Source organism: Oncorhynchus clarkii, chromosome 10 (genome assembly GCF_045791955.1).
Source record: "Oncorhynchus clarkii lewisi isolate Uvic-CL-2024 chromosome 10, UVic_Ocla_1.0, whole genome shotgun sequence".
Taxonomy (NCBI): domain Eukaryota; kingdom Metazoa; phylum Chordata; class Actinopteri; order Salmoniformes; family Salmonidae; genus Oncorhynchus; species Oncorhynchus clarkii.
In genome coordinates this window covers 32,885,135-32,900,202 of record NC_092156.1, presented here as the reverse complement: position 1 = coordinate 32,900,202, position 15,068 = coordinate 32,885,135, and the positions used below count along the sequence as shown (strand labels likewise).

General features: G+C 41.8%; 1 protein-coding gene across 4 annotated transcripts in view; it reads left to right on the top strand.

The window, feature by feature from the left end:
• Nucleotides 1-15,033, top strand: part of LOC139418283 (glycerophosphodiester phosphodiesterase domain-containing protein 5-like) — a 47,888-nt gene extending 32,855 nt beyond the window's left edge. For all 4 annotated transcript variants that reach the window (XM_071167639.1, XM_071167638.1, XM_071167641.1 and 1 more), the window contains exons 3-16: nt 7,379-7,482; nt 7,685-7,778; nt 7,883-7,942; nt 8,058-8,156; nt 8,248-8,341; nt 8,534-8,679; nt 8,926-9,008; nt 9,400-9,550; nt 9,743-9,964; nt 10,086-10,231; nt 10,427-10,574; nt 10,963-11,045; nt 11,769-11,881; nt 12,127-15,033. In XM_071167639.1, coding sequence (XP_071023740.1) covers nt 7,379-7,482; nt 7,685-7,778; nt 7,883-7,942; nt 8,058-8,156; nt 8,248-8,341; nt 8,534-8,679; nt 8,926-9,008; nt 9,400-9,550; nt 9,743-9,964; nt 10,086-10,231; nt 10,427-10,574; nt 10,963-11,045; nt 11,769-11,881; nt 12,127-12,203 — 1,620 coding nt within the window. In that variant the 3' untranslated portion in view covers nt 12,204-15,033. The remainder of the gene's footprint in view (nt 1-7,378; nt 7,483-7,684; nt 7,779-7,882; nt 7,943-8,057; nt 8,157-8,247; nt 8,342-8,533; nt 8,680-8,925; nt 9,009-9,399; nt 9,551-9,742; nt 9,965-10,085; nt 10,232-10,426; nt 10,575-10,962; nt 11,046-11,768; nt 11,882-12,126) is intronic.
• The last annotated feature ends 35 nt before the right edge of the window (nt 15,034-15,068 follow it).

Genomic DNA, 15,068 nt, shown 5'->3' with positions numbered 1-15,068 from the left:
AAGCAAAACAAAGCCAGGAGCCATATCACCTGCAGGGAAAGAACAGTGAAATTGTTTTGGGGACTTAAATACAGTAACCTGACACGTGTGTGAGATGGAGCACAACAATATCAGTCAGCCTGCCACGCAAGAACCTGCCTGAATGACCCCTACCTTAGATATATGCTTCCTGGAGAGAAATAACATATCATAAGCCTTATAATAAGACATTATAGTTCATAGGTGCTTATAACAAGTAATAAAGTGTTACACCTGTCAGCTTTCTGTAAAATGTTAGCATGTACTGTATTTTCTTGTCTAGAAAGGGGCAGAGTGTAGAGTGAGTAGTGTGCATTGCTATAGAGGTCAGTGTGTACTATATAACTCAACTCATTTTAAAGGGCTAGCAGAACATAATTCTGCCCATCCTGCATTGAAACCTTATCACACCTCAGGAATACTTTAAACGTTTTCCATTTGTCTGATTCTGTTCTGGAGGCCCAGAAATTTTCTAAAACCTCTACATACACGAAACAAGTGACAGACAGGCAGGCAAGCAAGTAAGTATTTACCAAAAGCAAAAGTCTGAGTTCAATGCATTCAACCTTTCAGGAAAGATTCATTATAGCTACTGTCCTTGTTAAATTGTTAAATTTATCCAATAGCATACTTTAAAAAATGTAATATTATTAAATGTAACTCAAATGACATTTTCTGTAAATAGTGGTATGTAACACTTTGCTCATTGTAAAGTATTAGGTTTATGGCAGGCCTTGGTAGCCATAAGCTTGTTGTAGAAGTAAATGGGGGTGTTTTAATATAATGCTTCTACCCAGACTCCCAGCTGTGTGTGATGCAGACTGGAGTATCAGAGCCGCTCCTGCTGTTCTTAACTTGTCATTGGACTACAAAAACCCAGTATGTTGTCCATAAATTAGGCCAGTTAGTAGGGAATGTGTGAGCGGGGCAGTAATGAGGTGCTGACCAAGAGGAAAAATACAAACACACAGCTGCACACCTGCTTTCCCTCTCTCCATTTACAAAGCACTCACTCACACGCACACACGATGCACACTCATGCACACAGACATTCATATCATCCAAATACACATCAATGAGAATCACATGTTCATCCCTACACATACTAAATGCAACTCTCTTACAATACCTATCTCTCCGACTCTTATTATTAGAGTTAATTCTTGACCATTGAGAGAGTGCTACTGTGATTCCCAGGCCTGAGTTGACCCTCCTGTGTTTGTATATCATCGCTTTTTCTTCTGGTACTTAGTGGTATTACTTTGAGTAGTAGGTTGTTATTTCTCAGAAACAGGTTATCTCTGTCCTGCTCTTCAAGCCCATAGAGAACTTTGTGATTAATGACCTAGAAACGCTTTCGCTCAAGATTAGCAAACCATAAAGCAGCCCATGCTGAACAAGTTACATTTCTAGCTGGAGTTGAATTCATAGCTCCATCAGTTGTCATTGAGACACAAATTATATTTGTCCTGTTTTTATGTGCGTATTTTCATGTAGTACCATGCACCTGATATGGCAAAATCCATAGGATAATTAGTGTGCATAGTACTGTATCATACAGAAGTGAGATGTACACGTCTGTCTGAGGAGGTTTGCCGGAAATGGTAGGCAGTCATAAGGTTTCTCTGATTTAGCTACTTCATTGTGATGAATCAATGTCCTTCTCAATAGATGAAACAGTGTGGTAGGGCAGCACTGTCTATCAGGGTTATAATTAGCAGGCTGTGAAGACGTTAGAGAGGGAAGGAGAATGAAGCCAAGGCACAGTCTGGAGGAGGAAGTGATGGGATTAGAAGGACGTCAGGATTAGACGTCATCAGCTTGGTGACAATGACACTGTGCTAAAGACTGACTTCCTGTATCATTGATAGTGTGGTTGGTTATGGTTCTGTCTGAAATGGCCCTACTATACTGTAAAATGACTTCCACTGTGACTGGCTGTGCACTGGGCTGGTTGATGTATCTCACATATTGGCAAAAAAAGACTACACCTGGAAAGGTGAAAAGATGCCTGCAAAATGATTCATTTTGACTCTGCATAGGGATGCTACCTGTTTGCCCAATATGACTGGGGGTACCTACGGACCAGAGTTGAGAAACAGTAAAATGTGCTAATGTGCACTTAGTGTTTGTCCAGTGGGGGAGTGATTTCAGTAAAAATAAAGAGTTATCTCTGAGCCCCATCATCCCTCTATTGATAAACCAGTAACCACAGATGGTCTATGGAGCTCAGGGAGAAGAACCAGGCTGGGGTCACTGACTGGACTTCATTGTTTTCAGGAACTACTGTGTGGATATTTCTACCCCCTTGGGTTTTAAAGGTGTGAGAGGTATGATCACCCACTGTAATGTGTTGTCTGCAAAAGGTGCAGAAAATATTATTATCCTTGGTTCTCTCCCAGCACTAGCTAACTTCCTGAATTAAAGGAATCGAAAATAAAATTCAACCCAACCCTGCTTCCTCCAACTGTTTTTGAGTGAGTGTTAGATTCAGAATGTGGCTGTAGTCCTACACCTATGCACTTTCACCTCAGCGTAAGTCAACCTTAAATCAATTAAATAAAACCTGACATTGTCAGAGCCCCTTCCCCATGTCACTTTTCTATTACTTCTATTTGTCACATTAGGTCCAGAGTCTAACTTTACTCCTTTTAGTGCCATGAAAAAGTGTTTGCCCCCTTACTGATTTTCTAAATTTTTGCATATTTTTACTTATGCTGAATGTTGTGTGAATCAGATCTTCCACCAAAATATTAGATAAAGGGAACCTGAGTTTACAAATAACAACTGTACTGATTTTATTTATTTAATTAACAAAGTTATGCAACACCCAATTCCCCTATGTGAAAAATGAATTGCCCCCTTACACTCTGACGTTGGCCTCTTTGAGTATAGCAACCCCATCCCCCTCTCCCTGCCCCCCTCCCCCCCCCCTGCCTCCTTCAGCTAGGCTGCTGTGGTCAGAGGTCGTGAATTCCTGAGAAGACCTCATGGACACACAGTTATAGAGAGTAGTTTTTCATGGAGACAAAGGAAATCCTTCCACCTTACAGAACTTGAGGTAAGAACAAATGTCATGTTCCGGAGAAAGTGTAAAAGATCGGTGAAGAATCCAGCTACAAACTGGTCCGTTTGTCACAACTTGGGAAGCCCATGGGAGACGGTGTGGCCACTTTACCATAACGCTTATGTATATATATTATATAATGTTTATATAATAGCCCCAGATATAAGGTTTACATCTAATTGTTGTATAAGATGAATGAGTGAGTATGATACTGTTTGTAAAATTGTGTAATATGATTTTGGACTGTTTAATGAAGGAAAACTCCAATTCCCTTTTTGAGTTAACTAAATCAGAGGACCGCCCCTGAGCCCAGTTAGGGTCAGACATCCTGGGACAGTCCTTTTCTGCCATTCCGAATAAAACCCAACTTTGAGAAATTATCAGCAGACCATGTTTTTCTCCATTAGTGGAGGACAAAGGTTGTAGACCATTGCTGAATCTTTTAACCATATCACGTGGTTAAACTCTTAGACTGTCGATACCGACAGAATGAGAACAAGTCTTTGATATTCATTACTAGTCTGCAGCTTGGAATTCGGTATCATTGAACGCGAAGAACGACAACCGCCGAAACAACCATTCTATAACGAATGTCACTTTGAACTACCCCCTCTAACCAAGACCGAGAGGGAGAGAGACGGACAATTCTACGAAAGACACAAACTTTTCACCTGCGATCAAGATAACACACTGAGCGTAAATATATATATTGATTGCGATTGTTCCCGAATGAGTAAGCGTTCATATGTAAAGGATTAGCATTTTAATTGTTATAATTCTCACTCTGTAGTGACTTCTTGGACCCCCCCCCCCCCCCCCCCCCCCTCCATTTCCCCTTTTGTCTAACAAGCCGCCATGCCGGTTCAGCCCACTAGGGCACATTTTCCTATCATTTCATGTAACCACATTTACAGTGTTTGTTGTTTGTTTATGCATTTCTGTGAATTACTTAGTAATAAATAAATGACTTAAGACAATAGATGTATGGATGACTCATAGTGAAGACTGGGTTCGTGCAGATAACCAAAAATGTACGACGTTTGGAATGAGACTAATGTGAGGTAAAACAAATAAATCATTAATCAGAAGACTATTGATCAGATATGAAAATATCTGAAAGGTTATATTGGGAAATTATAACTTTGTAATCTGAATACTTTCCTTGTGCCCCGACTTCCTAGTTAATTACAGTTACATGATTATTCAGTTTAATCGCATAATACTAATTACAGGAATCTTAGATAAAAAACTAAGTCTTCAATTTAATGATAGTAAAGACACGACAACTCAATAACGGGTTCTACCACCTTAAGCTGCAATGACTGCAACCAAATGTTTCCTGTAGTTGTTGATCAGTCTCACATCACTGTGGAGAAATTTTGGCCCACTTGCATGCATGAACTGCAACATCTCAATTGGGATTATATCTGGACTTTGACTAGGTCATTCCAAAACTTCAAATGTGATGCTTTTTAGCCATTTTCATGTAGACTTGATTGTGTGATTTGGATCATTGTCTTGCCGCATGACCCAGCTGCGCTTCAGCTCACAGACGGTTCCTTCTATTAAGGCAAGTCACCCAGGTCCTGAGGTAGCAAACCATCACACTATCACCACCATGCTTCACCGTTGGTATGAGTTTCTTACTTTGGAATCCAATGTTTGGTTTTCGCTAGACATAATTGGACCCATCTCATCCAAACGTTGAAGTTTGCCAAAAAAGCACCTGTAAGCACCTGGATGATCATCAAGACTCTTCGAAGAACGTTCTCTGGACAGATGAGTCAAAAGTATCACTTTTTGGATGACATGGGTCTCGTAATGCTTGGCGAAAACCAAACACTTCATTCCACAGTAAGAACCATATACCAACAGTCACCCATTGTGTTGGAAGTGTGATGTTTTGGGGATGCTTTGCTAACTCAGGACCTGGACGACTAAACTTAATAGAAGAAATCGTGTATTACGCTCTGTATCAGAGAATTGTACAGGAGAATGTCAGGCCATCTGTCTGTGAGCTGAAGCTGAAGCGCAGCTGGGTCATGCAGCAAGACAATGATCCAAAACACACAATCAAGTCAACATGAACATGGTTAAAAAGCAATAATGTGAAGTTTTGGAATAACCTAGTCAAAGTCCAGACCTAATCCCAATTGAGATGTTGTGGCAGGACTTGAAACCAGCAGTTCATGCTTGAAAACCCACAAATGTTGCTGAGTTAAAGAAGTTCTGCATGCAAGAGTGGGCCAAAATTCCTCCACAGCGATGTGAGAGACTGATCAACAACTACGGGAAGCGTTTGATTGTAGTCATTGCTATTAAAGGTGGCACAACAAACAGGTGTGTCAGGTGGCAATTACTTTTTCACACAGGGGCATTGGGTAACTTTATTTATGAAATAAATTAAATAAGTATGTAATCATTGTTATTTGTTCACTCAGGTTCCCTTTATCTAATATTAGGTTTTGGTTGGAGATCTGATAATGTTCAATATAAAAAATATACAACAGTAGAGAAACCTATGTAGTGGGCAAATACTTTTTCACAGCACTGTACACACACACACACACACACACACACACACTTGTCACGGCTGTGAAGTATTGTGTGAGACCAGGTAATTGACTGTCTCAACAGAAGTAGTGTGGTGGTTACCTCAGAAACCAGACATCATTTAAACACCAGCCCTCTACTCTCCCATTCTCCCCTGTGCATTAACTCTAACCATAGAAGGTGAGGCCTCACTGATGAGATTCCTAGCCTTTCCTCTGAGTGCAGTGTAAGTGTTAATGTGGTATGTTACTAAAGCACCTTATACCACCCACCACTGCGACCTGTATGCTCTAGTCGGCTGGCCCTCGCTACATATTCGTCGCCAGACCCACTGGCTCCAGGTCATCTACAAGTCCATGCTAAGTAAAGCTCCGCCTTATCTCAGTTCACTGGTCACGATGGCAACACCCACCCGCAGCACGCGCTCCAGCAGGTGTATCTCACTGATCATCCCTAAAGCCAACACCTCATTTGGCCGCCTTTCCTTCCAGTTCTCTGCTGCCTGTGACTGGAACGAAATGCAAAAATCTGAAGTTGGAGACTTATCTCCCTCACCAACTTTAAACATCTGCTATCTGAGCAGCTAACCAATCGCTGCAGCTGTACATAGTCCATCGGTAAATAGCCCACCCAATTTACCTACCTCATCTCCATACTGTTTTTATTTATTTACTTTTCTGCTCTTTTGCACACCAGTATCTCTAGCTGCACATAACCATCTGATCATTTATCACTCCAGTGTTAATCTGCTAAATTGTAATTATTCGCCTGCCTCCTCATGCCTTTTGTACACAATGTATATAGACTCTTTTTTTTCTTTTTTTTCTACTGTGTTATTGACTTGTTTATTGTTTACTCCATGTGTATCTCTGTGTTGTTGTCTGTTCACACTGCTTTGCTTTATCTTGGCCAGGTTGCAGTTGTAAATGAGAACTTGTTCTCAACTAGCCTACCTGGTTAAATAAAGGTGAAATAAAAATAAATTTAAAAAAAGGTGAGGCCTCTGATGAGATTCCTAGCCTTTCCTCTGAGTGCAGTGTAAGTGTTAATGTGGTATTCCCCTCTTAACTACCACGTGTCTACACATTATCGCCAGGCCTCTAATAATAGACTGTAGGAGATGTGGATGAGGTGCAGCACTAGTCTGGCCATCATGAGATGTAAAGCTGATCACTGGTCAACTCCACCTGGCTGTGGTCTGACCTGGGCCACATTCAGTACGCAAACGTTGTAAAACGTGGTAGATAGAGAAGTCATGAAGACAGCTGACATTATTCCATATTCTTTATAATTACTTATTTACATTTTAGTAATTTGTGACTTACAGTTAGTGCATTCATCTTAAGATAGCTAGGTGAGAGAACCACATTTCCCCTCAATAAAATAATTATAATTGGGAAATTTTCTCTTTCGCAACCTTGTTCCCTTTCTGCATGCGCCCCTGACCTGTTTTACCCCCCTCAATCCAGTCAATTACTATGGGGGAAGTGCCTGGTAATCTGACCAAACTTTCAAGCCAGTCATTCCAGAGGACAGATGAAAGGTGGAAGTTATGTTCCCAATCAAAGGGGAAATTCATAAAAAATGTATTTTTATACAGTTTTGTTTCGTTTTAAGATGTGATTTGTTTTAGGTTTGTTTTACTCATTGTGTGATTGTTTAAGCTGAAAGTTGTGGAACGTTATGTTAAAAGTGTTATAGAAAGTACATGTCTTCTTAATTCTGTTGTGTGTTCACCAGTGGGAATGTGCATGGTTCATCATCTTGTGCAGCACCTTCTCCCTGCTCCTCTTCTGGGCTTACTTCTGGTTGGAGGCCCACAATGACTACAACCAATTCAACTGGTGAGTGCAAGTTAGTCCTTACCAGAGTGGCTGTGAGCTGAGTTTGCACCATTGTTTCTGTCCCCCAGAAGCAGTCTCTCTCTTTTTGAGCAGCTTTCAATTAGTAATTTAATGTGTGCATATTTCAATATGTCCTATCAGGGCTGGTCCTCTTCTTATCAAGACGCTGGCTCAACTTCCCCACCCTCTGTCTCTTTCTCAGGTTACTATACAACCGTTCTGGGGAATGGAAGGACGGCACTGTCCCCATTCTCGCAACCACCGCAGTTGGCTTTAGTTACATAACATTTTTAATGGTAAGTTTCATGTTTTGGTTAAATGCCTGTACACACAGTAAAACACATGTTGTTGCTGCAGGTTCAGTAAGATCTAACCTGATTGTGGCTCTGTTCATATCCAGATTTTAGCACTCTGTCATATTTCACTGGGACAGCAGCTGAACCTCTACTGGATCCACAAGGTAGGCCTTCAAATGAACTCTGACCTACTGATGAGGAAATGAATACCATGTTACTGTTAGCCCTGCATAGGAATGTGTAGAACAAATCAAACTGTTGATATGTTGGTCCCCACAGATTGGTGTGTTGGCTGCCTTGATCACCACTGTCAGTGGTGTGGTCTCCATCAGTGATGTGTGGGGGGACGAATGGGACATCATTCTTATATCGCTTCAGGTCTACATCTCTATTTGTTTGTTTCTCTGTGCGTGTGTGTGTGTGGGTGAACAAGGTTATAAAACGCATGTCTTTCTGTGTTGTAATTCAGTCCACAGGTCCTTTCCTGCACATAGGAGCTCTGGCTGCTGTCACAGCGCTGGGTTGGCTGGTCGCTGGACATGTGATCCGTGCAGGGAGAACCAGTAAGTATTGGGTTGGATTTTGATTGGCTTTCACTGTAACTCTAATCAGGATACCAATAGTATACATTATTACATTACTTCATGATTATTATCATTATAACCATAAAGATTTTTGATAATGAACAATGATTGCAGCAGCAGTCTGAAATCTGGGACCTAATGTCCTCACTCTATGGTCTTCCTCCTTCCCAGAGTTCCACATGATTGTGTTGCTTGTCTACCTAAGTGTCCTGCTGGTCCTCTACATGGTTCCCCTTGCCATCACCTCACCCTGTATCATGGACAGGAACAGCCTCAAACCTCGACCTGATGTCATTGGAAGACGGGGGGCTCCAATGGTGAGTCTGTGTCTCCCTACAGAAACATCTTCTTGCCTCCTACTCTCTAGCCGCTTCATGTAGACCCTAAGGAATCTCCACATGCAGTCGGCTGCTAACCTATTTCCTATTTCTTTAAAGCTGAAATAATTTGCCTTTCCACCTCTAGCTCAAATGACTGCCATCAAATTCTAACAACCCATGATAACCCATTGTACCTCCTGTCTCTCTGTCTGTCCCCCTGTGTGTGTGTGTCCTGTGCTGTAGCTGGCTCCAGAGAACACCCTGATGTCCTTCAACAAGGCCCTGCAACAGGGGGTCAGCTCCCTGGAGGCCGACGTCTCCGTCAGGTACCCAACCATACTCTACCAGCCTATAACCTAACCCCACCCTACCACCTTAATGTTAGGAGTAATGAGTTCTCTACAGTAGACCGGTAACGGCGGGTGGGCCTTTCTGTAATGAAGCCATAGCAACATTCACAGCGTGTAAAAGGTTATGGAGAAAATCTAAACACCCCCGTTCTGACCCTGCCTTTGACATAGTCAACTTGTTTTAAGACCATTTTAATCTCACATCCATTCCTTTTCACTAGTGCATTATAGCCTGTTATTACAGGCCCATTTTAGTACTCCCATTGCCACAGAACCTCTTTATTTTATTTATGAAAGCAGTGACATAAATGACATAAATGTTACTGGTTCAGTGATGTCAGTCTGTGGTCCCAACTGTCCTCTACAGTCTGGACGGGGTGCCCTTCCTGATGCGAGACCGCACCCTGAGAAGGACCACTAACATCGCCAAGGTCTTTCCAGACAAACAGCACGAGGACGCCTCTCTCTTCAATTGGACAGAGATTCGCTCTCTAAATGCGGGGCAGTGGTTTTTGGAGGTACCTCTCTCCCCCATCTGTCTCTCTCTCCCTCTCACTGAGTATATGTCTCTCTCCCTCCTTGTATTGCTCTTTCTCTTAGTCTCTCCCCTTCTCTAGTCTACCCTTCCCTCTCCCCACACCAAGTATATTTTTTCACTCCACTTTGCATCACTTCATCAAATAAAACACCTCTCTTCCCTCTCTCTCCAGAGCGACCCCTACTGGACGGTTGGGTCTCTGACAGGGAGGGAACGGAACCGAATGGGGAACCTGACAGTGTGTAGCCTGTTAGAGATGCTTCGCCTGACAGCCAGAGCCAACCGCTCAGCCCTGTTAAACCTCCAGAGACCTCCCCCAGAACACCCACACTACAAGACCTGGATCATGGACACCCTGTGGGCCGTCCAGAGGTCTGGGATATCACAGAAGAGGGTGAGGAGGACTTTCTGTGTATCTATCTGTCACTGAGTCCTTAGCAACATTGGTAGAGATGTGTAAATCAAAAAGCAGGTCCAGACTCTTACCCTGTGTCTTGTGCCCTGTGGTTTTTTAGGTGACGTGGACTCCGGACACAGACAGGGGCCGTGTCAGGGGGCTGCAGCAGACCTCCTTAGAAAAACTGTCAGTGGAGGAGGTCAGACACAGGGGCATCAGCAGCCTCACCCTGCGCTACTCACAGGCCAGTAACAAGGACATTCAGTAAGACATACTACTGTTACTCTCAAACTCTAACCCTAACCATTCACCTGCTGGGATTGTCCAAAATGTTATCTGGGAGGTCCAAACATGTAATCTAAAAAGTCCTAGAATCTTATCTTAATCCCTAACCCTAACCTCACCCTGCGTTACGGTTACTCACAGGCTAGCATGTCCAATAACTATTTATCTTTGTAGGGACTTCCTGGTGAACAACATGAGTGTGATGGTGTACCCGGTGAATGAACCGTGGTTCTACTCAGTGCTGTGGTGCAGCGGAGTGCCTTCTGTCTCCTCCGACGCCCCCCAGGTCCTCCGCAAGGTGCCCTACCCCATCTGGCTCATGGTAAGAATCTCCGTCTACACCACTTCATTGCATTAACTACACTTTTGGTACAGTATAGAGGTATGGAAGATACCCATGAGTGTAACAGTCAATTTTCTATGACTGGGTACCCCTTTTAACTGCTACAGTACAGAGGCTGGGGACCGCAGGGGAGAGTACAGATAGTGACTAGGGAACAGCAGAATAGCTGGGTAAGAGCGAAGTGAGGCATGGGGACACAGCAGCAGACCCAACGACACAGCTCGAGACTAGGACTTAAAACTCAAGTAGTTTCATTCATGTTCTGATCGTCATCGCATGTTCATCATGATGAGAGGTACAGTATATTTGTGGTGATGCTGCGATCTAGTGGTGGATGTTGGTTCTGAACAGCTGTTCTTGTTTCCAGAGCCCATATGAATACTGCTTAGTCTGGATCACCACAGATCTTGTCTCCATCGCCATAGTTACAGGAATATTCATCTTTCAAAAGTAAGTACCCATTTTCCATTACGATCAAACTGAATCTCCTTTCATTTAGCTGTGAATGGTTGTGTATTTGCAGCATACCCCTCCTCCTCACACTTTTGAGTATTTCCAGAGTATTGCAATAACAATGCAGAGTTCTCTACTACACTGATCCCTGATGAAAGCTGGATGCACACACTTCGGTGATATGTCTGCTCTGCTCCATTGTCTAGTCTGATGTACTAAGTGTTTCTTAGGACTGTTGTGTAAATGTAAAGGTCTGTGTGTTCTGAACTTTGTGTTGCGTAGCCTTCTGCTTCTAAACTGACGCTTCTGCTCTTTCCCTTTCACTGCCCTGTCTCTCTCTTCTCCTCCTCATCTGGCAATTTCTCTCCTTCTGTTTGTCCATATCATATTTTTTTCTTATGTCCTCTTTCATTCCCTCCTCTCTCTCGTTCTTCCCTATTTGTCCTCTGTTCTGACTTATTTTGTTCTGCCTGATCTGCATGCTACGTTTCTCTGCTGCACTCTGGCGTCTGTCAGCTATCACTTGATCAGGTAACTGGGGTGACTCCCATGTTGCTTTGTTGTTTTCTGTCCTTGTGCTTTAATTGTGCCTGAAGCTCCAACGGTTGTACTCAGTGTACACTGTTTCTTTTAGATATGTATTCATCAATATGGATTCATCATTTGACTATGCTTATATTGACTCTAAATGTGTCTGACTGTGCGGTGTCGCCCTGTCAGATGGAGGATGAGTGGCATGCAGAACTACAACCCAGAGCAGATCATGCTGAGTGCTGTGACACGCCGGCCCAGCCGAGACGTCAACATCATGAAGGAGAAACTCATATTCTCAGGTCCGTAATAAATCAAATATAATATAGGCATTTAGCAGACACTTTTATCCAAAGCATCTGACAGAACTGTTGGAAGTTGACATGGAAACATACAGTATAATCAGTATGTAGCCCATGCATGTATCAAACCCACAACCCTGATGTTGCCAGCACTATTCTTCAACTAACCCACTGAACCAAATCAAGAATGGAAAAGAGTGAGGGTCAAAGTTGAACTCTTCTTCTTTTTTTCTCTCCTTTTTTAGAGGTAAGCAATGGAGTAACCAATACAGATGAACATTTATATCCAGAGAATGGCTATGACATTGGGCAGTACAAGTGAGCTGTGTCTGTATACCTGGAGAATGGCCAGGACAATACACACTACAGATGAATTGTCTCTGTACCTGTTTGAGCTGGTTGTGCTAACTACACTTATGACGGCATCACACGGAGACTGCAACAGACAGAATCACAATGGCTGCTACTTTAAACTTAGATGTTTCCGCCAACATGTTAGAACTTTGAACTTTTAAAAGTTGTGAATGTTCAATGTTTTGAAGACTGTTGATCTACTTGCTGGAGTGACCTTTTTAAAAGTTGTATTTCAAGCTCTGAAGGATCATGGGATGTTTTTTCTTCTCAACTGTACATTTTTAAAAAATATGACTGTTTTTCAATGATTTTCTTTTCCCTCTGAGAGGATTGTCATGGTTTGGTGTTCTAAATAGAATGCTATTATAAGACTGAATTCACTCTCATGATGAGTAGTGTGTGTCCTCTCCTATCGATGTGTGAAGGACATTTAGCATCATTGGGAATGTACACTGTTCTTGCATTGTGGTTATACAGGTATGAACATGAAGGGAATTCAATAGTCAACATAGTCCATGTTGCAATCATATTTTCTCTGCCTATTTTGTCATGCCATGATTGGTTTGCTTTAGGTTGAAGTTATTATATCCTTATCTCTTCACGTGGCTGCCTTTTTGTAAACTAGTTTCCTGCTATGTTACAATAAGAGTCTGTTGCAGCGGCAGTGTGTTTCAGTACTTATATTGTTATATGACACAACTCCTATAAATAGTATTTCAGGAATAGTACCAGTCAAAAGTTTGGACACCTACAGTACTCATTCCAGGTTTTTTCTTTATTTTTACTATTTTCTACATTGTAGAATAATCAAAACTATTAAATAACACATATGGAATCATGTAGTAACCAAAAAAGTGTTAAACAGATCAAATATATTTTACATTTGAGATTCTTCAAAGTAGCCACCCTTTTCCTTGACCGCTTTGCACACTCTTGGCATTCTCTCAACCAGCTTCCTGAGGTAGTCAATTAGAATGCATTTCAATTAACAGGTGTGCCTGGTTAAAAATTAATTTGTGGAATTTCTTTCTTTCCTTAATGGGTTTTAGCCAATCAGTTGTGTTGTGACAAGGTAGGGGTGGTATACGTAAGATAGCCCTATTTGGTAAAATACCAAGTCCATATTATACCAAGAACAGCTCAAATAAGCAAAGAGAAATGACAATCCATTATTACTTTAAGACATAAACGTCAGTCAATCCGGAAAATTTCAAGAACTTTGAAAGTTTCTTCAAGTGCAGTCTCAAAAACCATCAAGCGCTATGATGACTGGCTCCCATCATGACATCTGCTGCAGAGGATAAGTTCATTAGAGTTACCAGCCTCAAAAATTGCAGACCAAATAAGTGCTTCACAGATTTAAAGTAACAGACACATCTCAACATCAACTGTTCAGAGGAGACTGCGTGAAATAGGCATTCATGGTCGAATTGCTGCAAAGAAATCACAACTAAAGGACACCAATAAGAAGAGACTTGCTCTGTCTTTGTGAGACGCAAAGTAGGTGAACGGATAATCTCTGCATGTGTGGTTCCCACCGTAAAGCATTGAGGAGGAGGTGGGATGGTGCTTTGCTGGTGACACTGTCAATGATTTATTTAGACTTCAAGGCACACTTAACCAGCATGGCTACCACAGCATTCTGCAGTGATACACTATCCCATCTGGTTTGCACTTAGTGGGACTATCATTTGTTTTTCAACATGACAATGACCAAACACACCTCCAAGTTGTGTAAGGGCTATTTGACCAAGAAGGAGAGTGATGGAGTGGTACATCAGATGATCTGGCCTCCACAATCCCCCGACCTCGACCCAATTGAGATGGTTTGGGAAGAGTTGGACTCCAGAGTGAAGGAAAAGTGCTCAGCATATGTGGGAACTCCTTCAAGACCGTTGGAAAAGCATTCCAGGTGAAGCTGGTTGAGAGAATGCCAAGCGTGTGCAAAGCTGTCATCAAGGCAAAGGGTGGCTACTTTGAAGAATCTATAATATAAAATATGTTTATTTAACACTTTTTTGGTTACTACATGTTCCCATGTGTGTTATTTCATAGTTTTGATGACTTCACTATTCTACAATGTAGAAAATAGTCAAAATAAAGAAAAACCCTTGAATGAGTAGGTGTTTCAGATCTTTTGACTTGAACTACAGTATATGTGGATCATATGTGGAAATAAAGCAATAGATGTCCCTTTATCTTGGGGAAACATGACTGTGTAGTTGTACATCATACACTATGGATATATATATATTTTTTTTTACCTCTGTGCAAATGTACTTACTGTCATTTTTAAAGTGTTTCTAGTCGATATTAAACCCCATAGTTGTGTGAGTTGGCAAAACAAGTATATTTTTAAATTGCAGTGTTTCACAGATCTGTTCCTTAAGAGTCCTGATTGTGCTATTATAAACATTTCTCCATTCATTATAAATGGCACACTGCTAACAACAGAATGGTCAAATCTGTTCAGTTTAGGATTATACATTTAGGAATAAATAGGCCTGTGTTGGATTAGGCCCAATCCAGGATATATGGTGTTAATGAAGGATTTGGACAACACTTCCACCATGTGGACTCCTGCTCTGAAGTAAGGGTGGAGTGATGTTCCTCTCAGATTTCCATCTGAAATCAGCGACTTGCTTAAATAAAGAATGTAAATGTATCCAGTGTGCTTATTTCATGCCTATGCAAATGTTAATAAATTACTGTATTATGAATCATTTTTACCAACCAATTGTAGGCCTATATTGCCGTACCTCTGCTGGTTGTTCTTCCTGATGAAAATTCTGAAGAAAATCAATGTATCCCCATGTGCCATTCTCACCAGAAA